Source organism: Triturus cristatus, chromosome 5_2 (assembly GCF_964204655.1).
Source record: "Triturus cristatus chromosome 5_2, aTriCri1.1, whole genome shotgun sequence".
NCBI classification, from domain to species: Eukaryota; Metazoa; Chordata; class Amphibia; order Caudata; family Salamandridae; genus Triturus; species Triturus cristatus.
Genome location: NC_140588.1, coordinates 172,063,014 through 172,087,415, shown reverse-complemented (window position 1 = coordinate 172,087,415; position 24,402 = coordinate 172,063,014). Strand labels below are relative to the sequence as shown.

General features: G+C 48.8%; 1 protein-coding gene across 1 annotated transcript in view; it reads left to right on the top strand.

The window, feature by feature from the left end:
- VPS4B (vacuolar protein sorting 4 homolog B) overlaps positions 1 to 24,402 on the top strand; it is a 300,050-nt gene that overhangs the window by 50,258 nt on the left and 225,390 nt on the right. The window contains exon 2 of the mRNA XM_085606937.1: positions 269 to 380. Within this exon, the coding sequence (XP_085463063.1) occupies positions 269 to 380 (112 nt within the window). The remainder of the gene's footprint in view (positions 1 to 268; positions 381 to 24,402) is intronic.

Sequence of the window (24,402 nt, the reverse complement as noted above, 5' to 3'; positions counted from 1 at the left end):
TTGTCCTGTACCTACTGTGTGGTTCTGGGAAAACTGTGCTGATGATGATATGGTGTAGTAGTTCTGTGTGTATTTTGAAACTTGTGAAAACGTCCATTATAAAAATGCTAGGCTTTGCCTATCAGTTTTTTGTCCTTTCAACAGAGTATTTTTTGCACTAAATTATCCATGTGTAATCTTTAGCTTTGCTCCTAACCCAAAGTATTAACCATTAAACTGTTGTAAATGCCCTTTGAACATTATTTTCCTTTTCTCTTTATTTGTACAGAAAGCAATAGACCTCGCTAGCAAAGCAGCGCAAGAAGATAAAGCAAAAAATTACGAAGAAGCCCTACGTTTGTATCAACATGCAGTGCAGTATTTTCTACACGTGGTCAAATGTAAGCAATATTTCTACCATATCGGGTTTCTTTTTCTGGTATTGTTAGGCTCCTGCGACTCCAAAGCTAAAAATTGTTGGTTCTGGTCAAAATATGAAGAACCCACCAATTTCAGACAAAGGACAATTAAAAGAAATAACTGCACAAAAAAAGGAAACTTTTTCCTTTTTCACAAAAACAACTGAAAGTCAAGTCTTGTATATCACAGAACATGTATTCTCCTTTGTTTATATTTGAAGTCTGAACAGAATATTTTCAGACTAACTTAAACTCCACTCCCAGCAACTTTCTTTTCTCCTCTTTCTCAGCATTCTTCTCTTTTCTGCTTTCTTCGTCTAGCTTCCCCTCCTGTCATCCTCTAGCTTCAACCTTAAAAAAACTAAAGCACAGGTTCCTCAATGACAGCGACATATCCTGAAGAAAAGATTTTTTATGCAGTCTAACTGTTCTGTTTTATGTAATTTAACTTCGGTCTGTTGGTTGGAAATAGGGATTAATATGGTGCTTAAGTAGAACATTGCTTATTGAATGTCAACATCCTTATGCTCACAAACATAAATGAAAACGTTTCTTCATAGAGTCGGCCACTTAATAGGATCAGACTTTGGCACATCTATGCATACATTTAAGATCTTCTGAAAAATGCTATGTATAATCCCTCCCAGGATTCTAATTTTTGATCCTTGTTTTCTGGTTCTCTCTAATATGACAAGCACATAGTATATAGGCACGTGGGTATAGTTGTAAATTGTAACGCCCCATGGAAAGCAAACTGTTGTTCTTATCCTGTCTCTCAGTATGCCTCTTCTTCATTGCTTTAGTGTTAAGGAATCGTTGCAGTGGTGAAATGTGCTCTGGAATACTGTTGAGCTACCCGCTCTTAACACCGCTTGATCATTAATCACCCAGCATAGTCTCTCTATATATGCCCCATTTTAATACAGATTAACACCGGGATCAGCACTGGCAACAAAAGACTAATATATTTACATAATTATAAAATGTATTTTTTAGGTCGCAACCTACCAGACTCATGGCTGACTGGTTTGCTAAAGACATCTTGGGGACATTCAGAAAGCTTCCCTGTGAATGCATTCCGCCCATTGCTTACAATTGGGTGTGTGACTCACATTTTCTGGTTTTCTATTTGCTGGCTTTATTTGTTTTAGGCTGTCCAGCATGAGTGTGTCCCTCCCAAGGAGTAAAGCCTTTTCACACTACCTCTCCTTTTATTTTTCACAAGTGCCCTTTTCTGTAAACGGGCGTGTAAATTATCTGGTCACATTTGCTGTGCATTCAAAGAAGTGGGTCAGATGTCAAGCTCTGCCTTCCAAGGGAGCTTGGTGTTTACTTTCCTTTCTCTGACTTAAAAGTGAGGGTTTATGTGACAATCTTGCTGTTTTTTTCCTAGCACACAACATTTAAACGAAAATTGCAAGTATTACAGAATATGTCAGAATTGTGAAAGAACTCATTAAGCACAATTTAAATTAATTTTAAAGTGTGTTGGAAACACTTTAATATGATCAAAACAAATCAATACATTAGGTGATGCCATTTCCACACATCGTTTGTGCACTGTGTAGTTTTATAAGTAAGACTGTATGTGTGTGCAAATGTATTGGTCATTTAATTGAAAATGTGTTGTCTTTATGGCAGTGTGCTACGACACCAAGCGCACCCCACTCCACGCCATTCCACTCTGCGCCTCACTACTCCATGCCACTGCATTCTATTCTGCACCACTCCACTTTACACCACTCTGCGCCACTGCACTCCGCACGCCTCTACTCCTCTCTAAACTGCACCACTCTTCTCTATGCCCATGCACTCTACACCACTCTATTCTACAGCACTGCACTCTTCGCCTCTGCTTTCTACATCACTCCAGTCTAGGCCACTACACAACTCCAGTCCACAGCACTGCACTCTATGCCAATCCACTGTACGCCACTCTGATCTACTCTGCACCACTGCACTTTATGCCACTGCGCGCAAACCACTTTACTCGCACCACTGCACTCTACCCTGCACCACTGCACTCTTCTCTGAAACAATCTACTCTGCGCTACTCTACACCACTCTACGCCTCTCTGCCCTATGATGCTCTACTCTACGCCTCTGCACTACTGCACTCTGCATCACTCCAGTCTGCACTACTCTGCCACTACACTGTCTGTCACTCTACACCACTGTCCAGTCCATGCCACTGCACTTTAGTATCTACCACTCTAAGCTAAACCACTGCACTCTACGACACTGTATTGTACGTTGCTGAATTTTATGGCACTGCACTCTACGCCGGTATACTCTGCAACACTCTATGCCAGTGCATTCTACACCAGTTCACTCTATTTTACGTTACTGCACTTTACTCTGCACCACTGCACTCTACGCCACTCTACTCTGCAATGCTGCATTCTATGCCTCTCCACAGCACTCTGCAGCACACCACTCTACGCCGCTGCACTTTGCACTCCAGAGCACTCCACTCTGTGCCACTGCACTATACTCTATGCCTCTCTGCTCTGATGCATTCTATACCAATGCGCTCTACGCCACTTCACTCTACTATGCAACACTAATACAACCCTGCTTTATATGCTGCTGAATTCTATGCAGCTGCACTTTGCACCACTGAACTCTTCGCCACTTTACGCTGCAACACTCCACACCAATGCACACTACAGCAGTCCACTCTACTCTATGGCACTCCACTTTATGTGACTCGACTCTGCCACTCCAGTACACAGTACTCTGTGCCACTCTGCGACTTGCTGTGCCATTCCACTCTACAACACTCCATGCCACTCTCCTCTATGCCACTAACCTTTAGTCATGGGGAACAGCAGCCATGCTGGTGTTCAACATGGCTAAAACTCATTGCCAAGGCCACTAGCCTTTGCATAGGCGCGACTTTTTTTTTTTAAACTTAGTTTTGGATTGGAACAAAATTTTAAAACAGTGGTTCTTTTATTGCTGCACTCATTCAATCCAGTTTTGTAATAAATACATGTTAACTCCCAAAAGCAAATTTCATATAACAGCTCCAAGGGTAGTGATTAAAAGGGAGAAAATAAATCCAGCGTCAACTCGTATAGCACAGTGATGAAAGTTACCCTTAAAACGTCATACATATACTTGGAGAGCCACCTTTTCATTTTGGCTTTTAAAGTTCATCCGCAGTGGTGCATTTCCCTTTACTGTGTAAATCCACCTATACACCTTGTGACACAGTGGCCTGCTGCATAATTGATCATGTAAAAAATGCTTTTTGAGTACAGGCTCTGTATGTTTTTAATAATCCTTTATTAAGACAGCGTACTTTTTTAAAATTCAAATCACTTGTTAATAAAACTAAATTTATTCTAAATTATTGTAAAATATTTTGGTAATAGAATGCCGAAACACACTAAAATGTGTAAATCAGTGTTGGCCAGAAACATCAATATACTTATGTTTGTGGCCAAATGGGAATAGTGCTGGCAATTGATACTTTCACCTACTTTGAAACTTTTAGGACAAATGAACAGCCTTGCATCTTAATGAGCAGAATAATCTAACCCTATTCAGCATGCTTTGTACACGTTTATGCAGTTCAGTACTAAGTGGACCCACCACCAGGTGCATATACTCAACGAAGAGTAGACCAATTTAATTATTTCTGTTTGAATCTCCCTCTTGTTTTCTCCTTCCCTTTGTGTCCCTTTTTCTTCTCCCTTACCAAGTGGGAGTTCTTTCTCCAAAACAGTCCATCCTCCTATCTTTTCATTGTGGCGCTTGTTGGTTCCGGGACCATTGTAGGTCACTCTCGGACATTTTAACCCCTCTCCCAGAATGAACAACCAGTCACCTTTTGATAGGTGCATGGTGCCTATAATTCTGCTAGTATATAATCAAAATAGTGCTTGCTGCATTTCCAAAACTGTGGCATTGTGGTATATATATCCTACGCAGACTGCTAATTCTTTGGGCGCTTTATTATTTGCCTAGATCTCACTGCTTTATAGGTAATGTGTTTACCAAGAAGTGTCCCTTGCCCCCTACTCATTTTAGATTTCCTATTTATCTTCCCATTATTTAACTGTTTATCCTCTCCATTATGTACCTGTTTATCTCTAATGATGTCCTGTCTGTCCGTCTTGCGATTTCATTGAGTTTTCTCCTCAGAATTTCATTCTCCTGACTTCACACTGGAACTTTGGTCTGGTGAGTTATGTGTTTCTCCTGCTCTTGGAACCTCGTAAAGCCATATTTAACCCCTTCTCCCAAGGCATCAAGCCAGGGTGCCCAAGTAAAAGTCAAAGTGGTTCAGAAAGGCCTCCCTGTTTGGGTTGTTTCGGGCCTGGCAGGGCTATGGATTACACTTTACTTCACTTTGTATATCACAGTCACCTCTTTTCCATCCACAATATTACCTTCCTACAGGCACTTACACTGACATATGTACACTTAGTTTTGCAGTACCTCTACATGTGGGTTACAACACTATTGATCCTGAGAGGGCTACATAGATCATAAACATTTATAGTATAGACGCATTGATGGTGTTAGAATCCTGATCGTGACATAGCTTGTTTTGGTAACTGCATCTTCACTCCTGAATATACTCCATAGATTCATACATGTTGGTTGATAGAACCTGTCTGCACCTTTGGGTTTCATCTGTCTTACTTCTGGGTAGACTCCATAGATCATGTAAATTTTAGGCTTTGGAAGCTGCAAATTCAAATGCACCCCGGTTGTTTCTCGGTGGATTTAGATTGTCATTACTTGGACATTTAGGCTTCACTGATTGACATAGTTAGATTGTTTTAGGAAGCTGCCCCCGAACCCCCCTCCCCCCCCCCCCCCCCCCCAACCCCCCAACCCCCTTGGCACTCTTCCACTCTGGGGTGTGTTAAACTGACGTACATATTTGGTGGTTTGTAGCTCTTAGAAACTGTATGTACTGTACCTTTCTGTGCTCTTGTAACTGATGTAACTCTTCTCGTAATGATCCTAAATGTAAAGTGCTCTGATACCCTCTTGGGTCAAGTTCGCGCTATATAAAACTTTATAAATAAATAAAATAAGTAAGTGTTCACAGTGCCCTTTTACAGGCAGACCTCATTGAAACCTGCTTAGGGCATTTGCAACTGCACCTAAACTTTGCCCATTATGTTACTGATCAGATGAGCCGCATTATATGTGACTCCTGGAAGCTGAGCTCCCACTGTTCTAGGATGGACACCACACTTCCCATTAAATTGAACAGCCTCTTCCTTAGCATTAAAAATAGTTTCTGGAAGTTATGAGTCTGTTGCCCAACAGGAAGTCTACAACCCAAATTGCTAAAGGAAAACTCCTTCAGATTGACCAGTAAACTACAATACATATAGTTCCTGAGCTCATGTCACCCTAGGACTGATGCCATATGCCTAAAACAAGTAATCTGGAGATCCCCCAAATGGATACAACACCCACAATATAGGTGGTCCCTGCAAGCTGAGTGTCTGCTCCTCCAAATGGATACCACATTTCTGAACCATCAACTCATTCTATACTACTTGTGTGCTCAATCCACTCCCCTCCTGCTCATCATCCGCATACAATACTGCCAGCTCTTGGAGGCTGAACGTTGTCTGAATACCACCTTCAGCAATCATGTCTTTGTCTAGAACTGAACTTGTTCAGGAACCTTAGCGTCACACCTACTGTGACTTTTCACACCTACTTTTATCTTCCCACTCACCAGCTTCCTCCCTTCTTTCCTACCTGACCCTCACACCCACTACACCACCTATGGCTTGCAAATGCAGACAGATAATCAGGTATTTTCTTTTCTGTATTTATTTTCATACATGGATAACGTATTTTTGAGTACACCCGAGTCCTGTCGGGACAATAGCCGGGCAGATTAAAAGGTAGTAGAGTTTAAAAAGTGCATGATGTCTGTTGCTGCTGAAACAGCTACAGATGTGCACATTTCTACTACATTGCTCATGTTTTCACATTAGTGTATCGGATCGTATATGTTTATGTATAGCATTAAAACCCATTAGCCATTCAAGCGCACATTTATCAGTTTACTAAATCTTGAAGTTTGCTAGTTCTGCTTAATTGTTTTTTGGCAAAAGAAAATGAAATAAACATGGATCAATACTGATGGAAATGTCAAAGAAATGGGATAATTAGCAAAACTCTTTATGACCATCCTTTCTTGCCCTTCCTCCACCCTTTTCTACTCCTCTCTCCCCAAGCTTTTTTCTCAATCTTTGATTCTAAAGTCTTGCGCACTTCCACCACCATGCTTTATCTATTGTCGCCTCCTACTACCTCACTCCAAAAACCTTGAGGCAGTAGCCTCCATCAGCCCACTTTGCTGTCCCTCCATTGCTTTGTCCATGTCTCTCATAGTTAGTCTATAACTGCCTGTAATCAATTTCTTTCCTTTAAGTTGTAGACCTGCCTCTTTTCACACCCTTGAGTACATGCTCATGCTTAAGCGCACCTTAGACCCTTCCAGGTGGTGCCTCCTCTTCCTCAGCCACTTAAATTGTTTCTTTATGCTCCGCCTTTCTTCATACCTTTATTTTCTTCTACTCGCCTGCATTTAACCCCCCCCCCCCCAACTTAACACTACAACTAACTCCTACCACCCCATATCCATCCTCCTACTTATTCCTCACAGTGTAGATTAGTGAGCTTTCTCCAGTGACAGTGGCCCAATTTCTTCTGTCCTTTCTCCCTAGCAACCTTCTACTCCCTCACTGTTTTTCTCCATATTACATCTTCACCCCACTTGCCACCTTTTTTATCCATTTAAACCAACAATCCATTGAAAAAATAGTATGCACATTGATGGATTGATTTAAGACTTCACCTTTAACCTGTTGTTCATTACATAAATCTGGTTAAACAATGATGCACGACCTACCGTCCATGGAACCATACCCCTGGTTCGAAAATACTGTGGGGAAGGGTGGTTTATTGTATGGTGTGGTTGTGAGACCTCACTGTGTAATGAACTCACCACCTGTACTTGGTCCAGTCATATTTGTTTGAAAAACCTTAGCTCAACCCTGAGTAGCTGTGGATCTGAGCAGACAGGTTTTATCAAAGGAACAAGTGTAAAACATTAAGAAGTACCAAAACAGTTACTTAATGGATACAGCAAAAAATCAGACACCAATTTATAAAAATACATTGTATTTTTATTTTCAAATCAACGCCACTGGAGGTATGAATTTTTAATGGAAGAATAAATCACTGCGTTTTTATTCGACGCAATAAATCATTGTAATGAACCGCGCTTGTGGTCAAACTTTTTGCAAACTTTGGAAAACTTTTATAAAGTTGTAAACTGCTCATCTGGGCGACAAACTCGGGCAGGGAGCAAGTCACAGGAGCCAAAGAGGCTTGGTTGGACAGTTACCTCGCAGTCCAAGCAGTCTCCAGTCCAGTTTGAGATTCTGTATGTGAACCGCCATAGACTTTAATAGAGTGGTCCTGATTCAAGGGATGCAGGATGCTGAAGGATGCTGATCTCATGACGGGTGCCTGCCTGGGGCTACTCCTTGGGCCACGGCCCTGATGTGGCAACTTTGGCCATACGGGTTGATGTCCTTTGTAATCCCGTTGAAGTTCAGCCAAACACCAGTTTCCACTGGTTTACTGGTCTCCGATTACGGCCAAACCAGTGGTTCCCTTTAACTGATGAAAACGTCTGTCTTGGGCAACCAAACTGCACTTCGACTCCGGATCGAGCAGATCCGGGTGCAACTTTTGAGGATTGGTGCTTTTGTGGCCCTGTAGCTGTAAAAGGAACTCATCCAACTGACTCATGGAGTCACTCCTTTTTTTCTGAGGCTAGGGGACGACTTTTTCTCAAGCAGGGCACCACATGCCCAGTCCTTTCTTTGCTAGCCCAAGGAGCAGCAGGTGCAGTCCAGTCTTGGTGCAGCATCTCTGCTGGGTCCAGGGAATAAAAGCAGTTGAGTCCTTCTGTTCACTCTTCAGTACAGATGTGCTCTAAGGTCTGCATGACATGAGAACCACTTTTATGCCCAGGCTGTGCCCTTGGGAGGTGTAACGACTACAAGCCAATAAACTAGGTGGTCCCCTCCTGCCTTGTGACAACTTCTTCTGAAGTGTGTCATCCAGCTAGCCCAATATGCCCTATTCTACCCACTCCCAAGATGGCAGGACTTTTCTCCTGGTGTGTGAAGGTCCTAAGCCCACTCCAGAGGTGTGACTACCTGGGGGCTACATGCCCATTTTAAAAACGGTTTGGCAACTGCTTTCCCCTATCAACCTCTGAAAGAACAAAAGAACAGCCCAACTGGTGTGTGTCCACCATTTGCACTTTAGAAACAGCTTCCCAGTTGAAGCTCGCCTTCTAGGTTCACACCCTGTTTGGACTTTCTGCCAGGGAGAGATCACACCTTTTCCTACAGCAGGCCCTTTATGTTCCTTCCTGAGAGGTGTTCACACCTCCCCCGGGAGGGCAAAAGTCTGTCTCATGACCAGAAATGGTAAATGGTTACAGGAAAATTTTGGGCAACAGAGTGACTACTTTATTAAGCTACCATTTAGGCAAACGTTACATTAAATTCGACTTGCCCATCAAGTCTGGTTTAATGCAACAATTCCTTTGATACCTTGTAGCATCATATTTGTAGTGCCATCCAGGAGTTAGCACTATTGAGTGGTCAGCATGTAACTCTAGTCTCGTCAACGGGGCTACTAGCCTTTCTACACTAAAAATCTCAGTATAGCTTTTTTTAATTGTCGGGACATGTAGAAGCACATGTCCTACTCTTTTTATAAACAGCACCCTGCCTTTAGGGATATATAGGGGTGACTTGTATACATTAAAATGGAAGGTATGGGCTTTGCTATTTACTTGAAATCGCAAAGTTGATTTAGCAGTTTAAAGCTGCCCTGTCAGTCTTCAGTGGCAGGCTGAGAGACATGCTTTACTTTGCCTCGCTCGTGATGCCACAATAAGTGCTGCAGTCCATGAGGGCCACTTTAACTTGCAGGCCTTAGATACCCCTGGTACTGTATACCAGGGACTTAGAAGTTAGGTAACCTATACAAATTGGGTATAATCCAATTAAAAATACACTGTTATGGGACAGAACACATGCACTGAGGTCTAGTCAGCAGGGCCGTGGTGCATTACAGAATCATTGCATCAGGTCCTAGTAGTGGGGGTGAATCTGGAAAAGTCATTTCCTCAGATTGATTAGAAATTCTCAGCGTTCAAGATCGAAAGACTAGATATTGTCTACAAATATTCTGTACCAATACATACAACAAGCACAGTGGTGGCTATGCCATAAGTTCACACATCTAAACTCAGACCAAAGTAAGGGGGAAATGGTACTATTCACTTGTAAAGACTGTCCATAAGTGGGTGCTCACATGGTATGATCGCTCTGTCCCCAAGGGTGAAATGACCAACCTGTAACAAAAGCTCCAGAGCGTAATATTTCTAAACCATAATACCAAAGCACACTAGTTGCTTAAGTCCAAAGGAAAGTTAGTCCAAGAATAAGCTTTAAGGCTCTGAGACTGTGTTCCTCACATTTCCTCCAGGATCGTGAGATCAAATTCAACACCTACGTTCAGGGAAGGGGACAAAAGCCTTAGTCGCCCATTGTCTTTTCGAATACTCTCTTAAGAAACCGATTCCTATTGACCTGTAGTCCAACTGTCACAAGATCTGTAACCTCCGCTTCTCTCTTGACCATGATGACACCACATGCAAAACCTGCCTAATTTTTGGGTAGAAGATCCTCCAATACCGACGGGAGAGGTGCTGGGCAAATCAGAAGATGCAGCTGCAATTCTCCAATGACACACCAGACATCTACAAAGAATAGGCACCATTCGATGTTGAGGAAGGTGAGGACACCAGCCCTTCAGGCATTCTGCCCCACAAAGTCCTGAGGTGACCTTCTCTGCTGACTCAGACCGGGAGGCAGAAGAGGAGGCTCCCTCAATCTTCATGACCACTGGCCTTCGAATGAAGATCTTCACCAGGTTTGTTAGTACGGTCCGTGCCCACACACAGACACTAACCCACAGCCTCTAAAGAAGCCTCACACAGACACATAGCACTGTCCTGGAGGGGGTTCTATTTCAGGCCCCATATCAAAGTCTATACGGCCTTTCGGGCTTTTGCCGGTTTCAGGCTACACTAGTAAACAAACCGAGGCCTCGGATGAGATAAATCTTCTGCACACAGTCATTAACCGACCTTAAAGTTGAGCCCCAAGATCCTCCACAAGCCTTCACTCCATGTGAACCCGAATGCACCTTCGGTGTCGAAGCCATTATCGACTTCCAAACCTCCCTCGATGATCAGCCCAACGACTCTGAGCAACCAACTCTGCAAATCTGCAGGAGGAATTGGTTGTGAGGCAAGAGAGACTCTTTATTCATCCCCAGAATGGGAAGATTTTGGTGAAGCTACCTCCGCTGAAACCACTGAGACTCTGCCTCGGAAGAGGAAGCTAACTTTCGAAGAGGAGCTTGCTTTGGAGCCCTCTCCAGCTCCCAAGCCTAAAAGGCATTGATACATGGGTGCTAACCCTCTCCACTTTTTTTCCTCCTCCTCCTCCTCCTCCACTGCGTCCACTGCTTCCAGTCACCAGAGGGATTCCCACATTCCTCTTTAGGGCCTTAGCTGCCCCTTTGGCAACCCCTATGAGGCACCCTTAGGCACAGGGCCCAGAGATAACCCGTGGGATGACAGCGACGTCGACCCTCCCCGAAGGAGACCAAGATCTCGACCTCTACCCCCTCAAGGCATCTCCCCCAGACGACATTGAGGCTTACCCCGAGGTGATCCACTGAGTCGCCGCCTTCCATTAGGTGGAATTGCATGTCCTCTAGGAGGATTTCCTTGTAGAGACACTATCTAAGTCCAAAAGGACAGTCCAGATTTTGCCCAAGCAGAAGGGCATTCTTTTTTTTTTTTTTTTTTTTTAAACCTTTATTACAATTTCGAAAAGATACAGGTATGGGCCTACAACCAACAGGCCGGCCGCTACACGCAGTGTAAACCTAGGCATGACTTAATATGCACATCAATGAGGCAACAAAAGAGTTACTAAAGTGCTAATCATCGCAGTCCGCCAAAGCCGCAGTCCATAAACAAACAGGAAAGGTTTCATAGTTTTGAAAAACAGAAAACATCAAACACACAAGGCAGAGGAAGTGAATAGCAGGAACATGTGCTCCTCGTATCGAGGGAGTAAACCAACCCGGGTAGACAGAGGGGGGGGGGGAGGGGGGCGAGGCAGAAGCGACAAATTTGCATATCACAGGAGCATACAGGAATGCGGGGCTAGGGAGACAGAGCGGCGTCAATCTCACGCGTCTGGGGCGGGGCGCAAATACCTCCACGATAGGAGTTCCAGGGACCCCACACCTTAATCCACTTCCCAGGCTTGCCTCTCGCCACATACACCGTTTTCTCTCTAAACATACACCAGTCCATGTGTTCCTTCCACTCGGAGACCGTTGGCGGCCTCTGTGAGCCCCACAATTGGGCGATGTCACGCTTCGCTATCATATAACCTAGAGTCACCCATTGCGTCTGCGTCACATTATAATCAGTCGGTTCCCAGACATTCAGCAAGCATCTACGTGCCTCCGGCAACAAGGCAACATGCGTGACTTCCTCCAACACCGCATGCACTCTGCACCAAAACCGAGTCACCTCCGGACACTCCCACAAGATATGGAGAAAAGTCCCCAATAGCCCACAGCCTCGCTTACACAGACCATCCACCGAATACCCCATACGCATCAAACCAGGCCCCGTGACGTACACTCTATGCAGTATCTTAAGCTGGACGAACCACAATCGGGCCGGGATAGCCACCTCTTTCGGGGAGGCCACCGCTGACACCCAATCCTCGTCGTCCAGCTCTATACCGTCAGCAATCCATGTCTCCCGCAATGAGGCCAGCAAACCCATTCGATCATTGATAAGCTTTTTATAAATCAACGAAATGGTGCTATCCGGCACGTAGCCGTCCAATACTCTGTCTTCCAACGGGGAATGCTCCGGAATAGACGCCACGTCTGAAAACACGGAACACAAGGCATGATGAACTTGAACATACCGATAGTATTCCCTATCATTCAACTGGTATTCCGTTTTCAGCATGTCGAACGTCTTAAATTTCCCTTTCGTCCAGAGATCCCCTACCGTGCTGATACCAATCGTATCCCACTTCTCGAAGCCTTTCGTGGTATACAGACAACCCAAACGCTGGGACGCGTACAATGGCGTAGCCCGAGTCAAGCGATCCCTCCACCCCATCGCCGCATTTGCTGCGTGCCACACCTGCACCGCGACCCGCGTCGGGCCCGTCAATCGCGCATCAAGGGACCCCGAGTATAGTGCTCGATTATAGTCTCCGCCTGGCAGCAGCAATTTGTCCATCTCGAAAGCCGGGTTCAAAGCAGGGCCATACATCCCGTGATTGACGGCAGCCAACTGGGAGGCCCAGTAATATCGCTTAATGTCAGGGAGGGCGACCCCCCCGTCATACCACGGTAGGGTCAGTTTGGCAAGAGCAATCCGCGGACGCCCATCCCAAAACAATCGACGCTGGAGACACTCCACCTCCCGAAAATAACGGGCCGGCACTACGTCCATAGTGTTCTGCAGGGCGTACAAAAAGCGTGGTAGCGACATCATTTTGAACAATGCTGCCCGGCCAAGCGGCGAGAGCGGCAGCCGCCGCCAACCCGCCACATCCGCCCGTAGGCGCTGAAGGGGGGGGGGGAGAAGATTCCGTTCATACCGGGCCACCGGATCCAGGGTTATAAAGATACCCAAATACGTGAACCCCGACTCCGCAATCTGGATAGGGCACCCCCGCGGAAGGGGGGAGGCCTCCCCGGAGAGAACGTAGACACAAGACTTAGCCCAGTTAATTACCAAACCGGAATTTCGACCAAAGGAGCTCAACACATCCACCAATACAATGAGCGATTTGCGTGGAGATGCAAGATACAGGAGGATATCGTCCGCATATAGGGAAACACGATCCTCGTATTCCGGCGTCCATCTAAGGCCACGTATCGAGGGGTGCCACCGCAACCATTCCGCTAGGGGCTCCAAACAAAGCGCAAAGAGAAGGGGCGACAGTGGACATCCCTGTCGGGTGCCCCTACCCAAAACAAAGGGAGCCGACACCCGTCCGTTGACCACTACCTGTGCCAGTGGGTTATCATAAAGCAATTTCACCCAACCGATAAAACCCGGGCCAAACCCAAACTTCGCCAACGCCGCCCAGATGTATGGCCATTCCAAGGTGTCGAACGCCATGGTAGCGTCCAAGGACGCCAAGATGGCCGGTTCTCGAATGAATGGGGCGCGAGCAAGGACGCCATGCAGTCGCCGCAGGTTCAAAGCGGTATTGCGATGGGGTATAAAGCCGGATTGATCCTGATGAATCAGGTCGCCCACAACCCGGATCAGACGATTGGCCAGTACCTTGGCGAGGATTTTGGGCTCCGCGTTTAACAAAGAGATAGGCCTGTAAGAAGTACACCGATCCCGCGGCTTCCCCTCCTTATAGATAACAACAATAGTAGCAAGACGTTGATCAGAAGGGAGGGAGCCCGCCGCCTGAGCCTCAAGGAACATGTCCCGGAGATACGGGGCGATCGCATCTGGACGCAGCTTATACAATTCGATGGGAAGTCCATTAGGACCCATGGCCTTACCCGAGGCAATGGAGCGAATGGCCAAAGCAATCTCATCTGGCGATAGGGCCGCATCCATCAATACTTTATCCTCATCAGATAGGGAAGGCAGAGTAATATCTCGAAGCAGCAGTCGAGAGTCTTCCTCCGATCGCTCTGAGACCGGAGAGTAGACCCCGTGAAAATACTCCGCAAAGCAATCAACAATGTCACCGGGGTCCGTCACACGCACACCATCCACCCTCTCAATCTCCGGCACCACTCGACTCGCTCTCTCCTTCTTATCCAACCAAGCAATCAACTTCCCGGCCTTATCACCCATATCGTACAACCGCCCCTGTTGCTCCCTGCTCATACTCCTAGCAGATTCAGTAACCAGCGCCTTATAGTCGGCCTGCTTAAGCTCCAGCACATGCAATCTGTCATCCGTAACACCTCGCTCCAAATCACTCTCCAACTCGGTGATCTCATTTTCTAGCCGAACAACCTCCTGCGCCTCGCATTTTTTGTTGTGGGAAATAAGAGATGGGGCCTGGCCCCGGAGCACCGTCTTAAAGGCCTCCCAAAGGGAGATGGCGGAAGACACCGACCCCACGTGATCATCAAAATAGTGTTCCAAAGACTTAAACAGTTCTGCACGAATCGTGGGGTTCCGGAGGTACCAGGGGTTAATCGGGGCCACCCTCCCCTCCGCCCCCAGGGCGATATCTAGGTGTAGCAAAAGGGGGGAGTGATCAGATATACCGCGCGCCAAGTGTCGCACCTCTCCGATCATCCCCGCCTGGGCCGCAGGCACTAGCATATAGTCAAGCCTCGAAAGACTACCGTGGGCCCCAGAGTGGAAGGTGTATTGCGCTTGTCCAGGGTGTTTCAACCGCCAGCAATCTATCAGTCCTAGGGTATCCAGAAAGCCCCCCAGCCAGTTCTGGGCCCGAGGGAGGTCCCTAGGGGGGTAGCGATCCTCAACACCGGAAACCACCGCATTAAAGTCCCCCCCCCAGTACCAACACCCCCCCCCGGGAGCCCAAGCAGCAGGCGCCCCAAATCAGCGTAGGTGGGCGTCTGCAGGCCCGGCGGCACGTAGACCGCGACCAGCGAAATCAATCTACCCTCCCACCAGCGCAGTGTAGCGCCCTCTGTCGTCGTGGAGCACCTCATCCACCACCAGCGGGAGAGAGGTCCTGACTAAGATGCCCACTCCCCTCGAGCCGGAGGTGAAACCAGAATGGGCCAGGAGGCGATATCCGCGTCTGTTCATGGCATGAAAAGAGTTCCCTATGAGGTGCGTTTCCTGCAGGAACACAATGTCAGGCGAGATACGTTTCAGGAACTGCAGGACTACCCCCCGCTTAATCCTGTCCCCCAGCCCGTTCACATTCCAAGAAAGAAGTCTCAGTCCCCTACCCCCCATCCCTCCCAGTACAAAATATCCCCCTCCCGGGGAGCACAATCATAATAGCACAGCAAAAAGCATTACCCCGCCTTGTGAAACAAACAAACAAACCCCAACCCCCCCCACAAAACTCCCCCCTCCCTGCACCCCTGCGTGAGCCCGAACAGCCCCCCCAACATGCAGTGTGCCTGTCGCCCCAATATGAGAAAAGACAAGAAAAAACCCCAGAAGGAGGAAAGGGCCCCAGCAAGCCCCCCACAACCTCCAATACCACGGGGCAAAACGTTACAAACTGGAGTCCAGTGCAGCCACAGGTGCAAAACGTTACCAATACCGTCCATCACCAGGATCACAGTTCCATTCCTACTCCGTCAAACCCTCTCCGCTCTCCGCCATCCGACCCTCCCGATCCCGACTCTCGGGCAGGGCATCCAGCCACTCTACCACCGCCTCCGGCCGGTCGAAGAAGTGGGAGCGACCATCCAACTCGACCCACAGCCTAGCCGGGAATAGCATCGCATACTTGAACTCCATGTCTCTCAAGCGCCGTTTGATGGCCGAGAACCCCATCCGTTGCTTTTGAACCGCTTGTGTAAAGTCTGGGTAAAAGCTAACATTAGAGTTCTCAAATCGTAGTGGCCCAGCCACCCTCGACGCCTGCAGGATAGCGTCTCTATCCCGAAAATTAAAAAGTCGGGCAATGATAGGCCGCGGGGGGGCACCCACCTTGGGCGCACCCCCCGGAACCCTGTGGGCCCGTTCCACAGCGAAGAACTTGCTCAGCCCTTTGGGTGCTAGATGAGTCACCACCAGATCCTCCACAAAAAGATCCACAGCAGACTCCTCCGACCGTTCGGGCACGCCAATAAAGCGGACGTTGTTCCGTCTGGCCCTGCCTTCGGCGTCCTCAAGGCGACGATCGGTCAGGTCACCGGCGAGCTGCAACCGCCGCACCGTCGTCTGCAAGGCGGCCACATCTACCGTTAGGCGCGACGCTGCTTGGGTCAATGAATCGACCCGGTCATTGGTTTTCGACAGGTCCGCTCTGACCAGGGTGACATCGATCAGCACCGAGTCCAATTTGTTAGCCAGAGTATCCAATTGCTGGTTCACAGTCACCTTCATCTCCTCAATGGCCCCCATGACATCCAACAGGGTCAATTCGGATGATGCGCCCGAGGCCTCCCTGGGCGGCTCAGGCGATTTACGCGATCCACTAGGGGATCCCTTTGGCTGTGCATAACGGTCCATATTGTTGGCCTGGGAATAAGCTCCCCTCCGGGTAGATTTGGGTTTCAGTTTGTCGCCGTCCACTCTCGTCGTCATCTTCAGCGATCAGCAACGTCAGCACCCTCCAGCACCCGGAGGAAGGCCAGGAGATCCGGGCCGCTAACTGAACGAGGCCCGTTTACAGCTCAAGACTAGGCCTTGCACTCCGTACCCTGCGCAGCTCTCCCAATGTCCCACGCATCAGTTTCAGTAGCTCAACTCGAAACCGAAAGTGAAAGCACGGGGTCCGGGGCAGGCCCAGCCTGGCATGCCGCTGTTGTTCAATTCGCAGCCGGGCACCTCACCAACCCGAGTTCGGCACCAAGGCCGGAGAAGGTCGCAAACTTCAGATCGCCAAAAAACATGTTCCCGGAGTCCAATTTCGATTCGGAAAACGAGTGGCACCTTAGCGCAAGATCATAAACAAAAGCCCATCGAAAAAATCAGGATTATGACAGGATAGACGTCGGAGGTTGCGGAGGCCCCCGGGAGCCACAAGCCTACGCGGCCATCTTGGTTGCACGCTAGGCTCCTCCCCCCAGAAGGGCATTCTTAAGTCTGTCCCTTACACCTTCAAAGAGCCAGTCAGTGCCAAGATGGTTACCCCACGGGCCGAAAAGGACACTGCTTCTCCCAACGACCCAGTTTACATCAGGGGTCATGTCCCACTCGACTCCCCAGTAGCCCACACTGCCCGCAAGTCAACTTTTGCCAAAGCCACCCTCCCCTGCCCGACAAGGAGAGCTTGATGCGGCAGGTAAATTGGTAGAGTTAGGTGCAACTGCCCACCCAGGAGACAATAGCCAACTCTCCCGCTATGACAGGCCCCAGGAGAGTGAGATAAAGGAGCTAATCAAAAATCTCCCAAAGAAGTTCTGGAATAGGGGAGAGGAATTTGTCTCAGAAAGCAAGACTGTATCTAACGCCATGATTAGTTGCATCTTAGATGCCGCAGAAACACCTTCAGAAATGGTTGACACAAGCGTACTTATTTGATGACACGCCTGGCTCTGTATTTCATGGTTCAAGCCATAGGTACAACATCATCTCTTTAACCTGCTCTTCAATGGAGAACATCTCTTTGGGCCATCATTTAGCGAGATACTGGAGAAAATAAAGGACTACACCGACATTGCCAAATCCATGGTTGCCCTTCAGACCCTGGCCTCTGTAGGCTCCTTTTTGGAGGCAGCAGACCTGAGGAGGTTCCATGGCTGCCTCCTGCCCCCTTACACCAGAGATAACAACACACTTAACACCAGCAGACAGCAAAAATCAAAGCCCAACAGTAAATGTTAGGAGTTTGCAAAGCATGTGAATCTAGAGTACTCACTACTCGCTGCAAACAGATGCATACAGGGTAAGTAGTATTTGCTTATTCATTCATTGTCTAAATGAGATTGCAGTGTGTAGATGTATCTGTGTGTTCGAGGCATGTGGGCTGCTGAATTCATATCTGTGCATAGATCGCCGCCTAGTGTTGGGTCCGGATGTTTGCACGTTGTTGTCCTGGAAGAGTCTTCGAAGTATCCTTGGATAGGTGACTCCTCCCCTGGACTACAGTGCGCATGGGCATCCACTCCATCCTCAGATTGTTTTTTTCCGCCATTGGGTTCGGATGTGCTATCTTAACTCAAGTTAGAAAAAACTTTGTCGAGGCCAAAAGGCCTTTAGTTCGCGTCGGTACTGTTCACTCGATCGGTTTCGACTCTACCTGTTAGCTTACTAACTTTTAGAACCGACTTTTCGCTTTTTACCTGACCATCGACGACACCGACGATGGAGTCGAGGACACCATTCAAGAGGTGCCCGGTATGCAATGCGAAATATCCCCATATCGATGTCCATCCGGTGTGCAACAAATGCTTGTCGCCGGACCACGACGAATCGACATGCATGGCCTGTGCCCGGTTCCGTTCCAAGAAGACTCTACGGAATCGACGAGCGGCGAGACTCGAAGCGCAGCACGCGGCACCGGCCCCGGCAGACATCTTCAACGCCGAAGATGTCGAAGAATTGGAAATCCTACCCTCCAGTCCCGTTTCCGAACATGACTCCAGTTCGGACGACGTCGACGAATCACTCTTTCGTAGAGATGAAGACGACACCGAGGTAGGAGACTGCGATGAGGCCTTAGGGGCCGAAGAGAGTAGCTCCAATGACGAGCAAGGCCTACCCGTTCAGACTGAAGAGAGCCCAGTGCCACAGTCTATGGCTCCGGTCGAGGGATCGCCTTCGGGCCTTACCCGAGACCTATCCCGCAGTTCTTCGGCCCCGCCCTCGGGCCCGGCCTCGGACGTTCAGCGGCAGCCATTATTACCTAAACCGGCTGGTTTCCCTTCTACCAAACCGAAACCGAAAGCTGCACTGGTTCAAATGAAACCGAAACCGAAAGTGGCGCAAGTCGGATCGAGGCCTTCCACACCTTCGACGCCAGCGACACGCGTCGGCACCGAGCGCACCAAACGAGACTTCGGTGCCAAACTTGAAGCAGCCGACGTCGGAGTCGGCATACGAAAAAAGGCCCTCGGTGCCATCAAACCTGCTCGGCTCGCGGCGCCGACGCCACCGACTCCTAAACCAACCAAAGGTCACACTGGCTGCGTCTCACGTCGCTTCCACGGCAACACCAAAGCCTCATGCATCGAAAACGTCGACGGCCATTCCCGCCCCTCGACTCGATGACCCACCGGCGCCGAAAAAGTCCACGGCCGCCTCTACAGACCTGGTCGGCGCTAAGGCCTCGAAAGCGCTCCAAGTGCGAACCGTTGCAGCACAAAGCAGCAAAACCAAAACGGTCCTCCAGGACACATCGGGCTCCAACCCAATAAAAGCTCAAGCAGCCTCTTCGGCGCCAGCCAACATAACTTTTGGCCTGCCGCCATCCACGATCCCGAAAATGTTCCAACTCAGGACACAGGTCACCCACACCACGGTTACACCTGCTGAGACGTCTCCATCACATTACATCGACGCCAACACCGGCAGGATGGTTATCCATGAACGGAGGATAACTTCGGAGCCACCTTTGGACCCTTTCAGGATCCCACTAAAAAGAAAGCTGCCTGTGGACTCAGAACCTGTGCTTTGCGAATCTTTCGACTCGCCCTACCAGGATCCACAATCATTCTCTCCCACACACTCCGACACGGATGCGTTGGCAAACTATATGGATGACCAAGTCCCTTACCACGGAGACATGGACCCTGATGACCAACAGGACCCTGATCAAACTTGGGGCGACCCTGCAGACCCCAGTGCACCTCTAGATGCACAGGACCCACAACTCTATGGAGCGAAAACATCTCCCACAGAGGACACTGCAGCGTTCAACGCTCTCATTGAACGTGCTGCGAATAATCATGGAGTGCAGCTTCACTCTGACACCGTGGAGGACGACTTCCTTATGGACACTTTCGCTTCCTCAGAAAGGCATGTCAAGACTGCCTATGTTGAAAGGGGTCCTCAAACCAGCCAAGGACATCTTCAAGGAACCCACCAGGGCAAGGGTGATAAACCCCAGGATCGACAAAAAATACAGATCAGCACCTGGGGACCCTACTTACATCAGAGGCCAATTACCTCTCGACTCCATTGTCGTTGTGAATGCTCGCAAGAGGGCACACTCGCAAACGACAGGTGACGCTCCTCCCCCGGACAAAGAGTCCAAGGTGTTAGAGACCTCTGGCAAGCCAGTTGCCGCACAGGCTGCCAACATATGGCGCATAGCCAACACTCAAGCGCTCCTCGCCCGCTATGACAGAGCGCACTATGACACGTTGGAACAACTACTCCAACATCTCCCTGACCAGTTCAAAGAAGGTGCAGAAATTCTTATCAGAGAGGGACAGCTACTCACAAATGCTTCCATCAAGTGTGCACTAGATGCCGCAGACACAGCTGCCAGGGCCATAAACACAAGCGTCATGCTGCGACGACATGCCTGGTTGCGAATCTCCGGATTCAAACCGGAGGTGCAAAATAATATACTCAACCAGCCTATCAACCCCGACTATTTATTCGGGCCGGAAGTTGACACCACCCTTGAGAAAATCAAAAAAGACACGGACACTGCAAAGTCCATGGGGGCTCTCCAGACTCAGTCCTTTCGGAGCAGCTCTTTTCGTCGCCCCGGAAATAAAGGAGCAGGTAGAGTACAGGGGTCACAGCAGACATACAACAAGGGCAATACACAAACCACCTACGATAAAAACACCCGGGGTGGATATCGTGGCTCCAGTACAAAGGGCAGAGGACGCGGCTACGGCAACACCAGGTCCTCCCCCAAGAACAAGCAGTGACGCCCTCTCCCTTCCTCCCGACCACGTAACACCTGTCGGGGGAAGGCTACAAAGGTTCCTGTCCACGTGGAACTCCATCACCACGGACAGGTGGGTCAAAGATATTGTCAAATACGGTTACTGTCTAGAGCTAACCTCCACTCCACCCACAATACCACCAAGAAACCGTCCTATGTCCTCAGAGCACTTAACGCTCTTACAGCAGGAGGTGCAAAGTATGCTTCTAAAAGGCGCTATAGAGGTCGTACCCGTCCACGAGCAAGGTACGGGAGTGTACTCCCTCTACTTTTTAATACCAAAAAAGGACGGGTCACTCATACCTATATTAGACCTGAGACCCCTGAACCGGTACATTCTTTCCGAGCACTTTCACATGCTCACTCTCCAGCAAGTCCTTCCGCTTCTCAAGCAGGGAGACTTCCTGGCCACACTGGACCTCAAGGATGCGTATTTCCACATACCCATTCACCCCTCACACAAGAAATACCTCAGGTTTACTGTTCAGGGACAGCACTATCAATTCAAAGTCCTGCCCTTCGGCGTGACAACAGCACCCAGGGTTTTCACAAAGTGCCTAGCTACTGTGGCGGCCCATCTACGGAGGCAGCACATGCACGTCTACCCCTACCTGGACGACTGGCTCGTTCAAGCGAAGTCAGCCCAGCAATGTGCCAGCCACATGTCCCGCACCATTCACCTCCTTCACAGTCTGGGATTCTCACTAAATTACCCAAAATCCCACCTCCAGCCCGCACACGTACAACAGTACCTAGGTGCGACTATAGACACTCTGGCAGCCACAGCTCAGCCAAATTTAGTGAGGATCAACCGCATGCAAATGCTGATTTCAAAGTTCAAACCCCAACACTCCCTTCCTGCGCGAGTGTTTATGCAGTTGATAGGCATGATGGCCTCCTGCATTTTCATAGTCCCGCACGCGAGATTACATATGCGCCCGCTTCAGGAGTGCTTAGCACGTCAGTGGAATCAGGCTCAAGGACAGTTGAAAGACCTAGTGTTGGTGAGCGGTCGGGCATACAACTCTCTGCATTGGTGGAATCCACAAAACCTTTGCAAGGGCCGACCGTTCCAAGAGCCTGTCCCACAGATAATACTGACGGCGGACGCGTCTCTCCAGGGATGGGGAGCTCATGTACTCCACTACACAGTGCAGTGACTATGGACGACACAACAGAAGAAGATGCACATCAACCTTCTGGAACTGATGGCAATCTTCCTGGCCATGAAGGCATTCAAAGTACATCTGTGCAACAAGGTCGTGTTGATTCGGACGGACAACATGACCGCAATGTACTACATACAGAAGCAGGGAGGAACACACTCTCCACAGTTGTCTCATCTGGCTCAGAGCATGTGGAAGTGGGCCATTCAGAGGAACATGTTCCTCATGGCGGAACACCTCCCCGGCAAGGACAACCAGATGGCGGATCTGCTCAGCAGACACAGCCACCAGATGCACGAGTGGGAGTTACACCCATCAGTACTCCAACCGTACTTCCAGCAGTGGGGTCATCCAGAGATAGACCTCTTCGCCACAAGCGAAAACGCAAAATGCCAAAGCTTTGCCGCCAGGTTCCCACATCCGCAGTCGCAGGGCAATGCGATATGGATGAACTGGTCCGGCAGATTTGCGTACGCTTTTCCCCCAGCGCCCTTGATACCGCTGGTGGCTCGCAAACTCAGACAACACTCCCTGACACTCGTCCTAGTTGCTCCTACGTGGGCACGCCAGCCATGGTACACCACCTTCCTCGAACTTTCCGTGGTGCCGCATCAAAGGCTGCGGATCAAACCCGCGCATTTGACGCAGAACCATGGAGAGATTCAGCACCCAGATCCGCAACAGCTGAACCTGGCAATCTGGCTCCTGAAGTCCTAGAGTTTGGCTACCTCAACCTGCCACCTGACTGTATGGACATCATCAAGGAGGCCAGGAGACCCACTACAAGAGCTTGCTATGCAGCCAAATGGAAAAGGTTCGTCATTTATTGCGGTAATAATGACGTTAACCCGCTGGACGCATCCATCCAAAACATCATTTGTTACCTCCTACACCTATACCGATGCAATCTGGCGTACACCTCTATACGTGTCCATTTGACCGCAATATCTGCCTATCTGCAAACCAGGCAGCACCTCTCACTATTCAGAGTGCCCGCCATCAAAGCATTCTTGGAAGGACTCAAACGAGTTATTCCTCCAAGCCACCCACCGGCTCCAATGTGGAACCTCAACCTGGTCCTCACACGCCTGATGGGTCCACCCTTTGAACCTCTCCACTCATGCGAGATTCAATTCCTCACCTGGAAAGTAGCTTTCCTGGTAGCGATCACTTCTTTAAGAAGAGATAGTGAACCCCACTACTAACAGTTCAAGAGCCATTTATACAGGTTCATGCCAACAGGGTCGTACTACGTACCAACCCCAAATTCATGCCCAAGGTAATATCGCAGTTCCACATGAATCAAACCATTGAACTGCCCGTTTTCTTCCAAAACCCACAAACTGTCGCGGAAAGGGCACTCCACACACTAGATGTCAAAAGGGCCCTCATGTATTACATCGACAGGACTAAACCCTTTAGGAAGACAAAACAACTGTTCGTTGCCTTTGCCCCACACCACAAAGGTAACGCCATCTCCAAAGCAGGGATAGCCAGATGGATAGTTAAGTGTATCCAAATTTGTTATCAACAGGCAAAACGCACATTAACTATTCCCCCACGAGCCCACTCAACACGTAAGTTAGGGGCCTCCATGGCTTTTCTGGGAAATATTCCCCTGCATGATATATGTAGAGCAGCCACCTGGTCCACTACACACAGATTTACCAAACACTATTGTGTAGATGTGCAATCAAAACAGCAGGCAGCTGTAGGACAGGCTGTTCTCAAAACCCTTTTTCAGACCGCTGCAGCTGGCACTGGTAGCCGCCGCTAATAGAGGGCACTGCTATATATTCTATGCACAGATATGAATTCAGCAGCCCACATGCCTCGAACTGAATATGCTACTTACCAGTATGCATCTGTTCTTGGCATGTAGGGCTGCTGACATTCATATCGCCCTCCCTCCTCCCCGGTGCCTGTAGCAGCTGCAGCTCTCAGAATTACTGTAAGCATGGTCATCACTTTCTGTATCTACTCCATCACTGCCACAATGGCGAAAAACAATCTGAGGATGGAGAGGATGCCCATGCGCACTGTAGTCCAGGGGAGGAGTCACCTATCCAAGGATACTTCGAAGACTCTTCCAGGACAACAACGTGCAAACATCCGGACCCAACACTAGGCGGCGATCTATGCACAGATATGAATGTC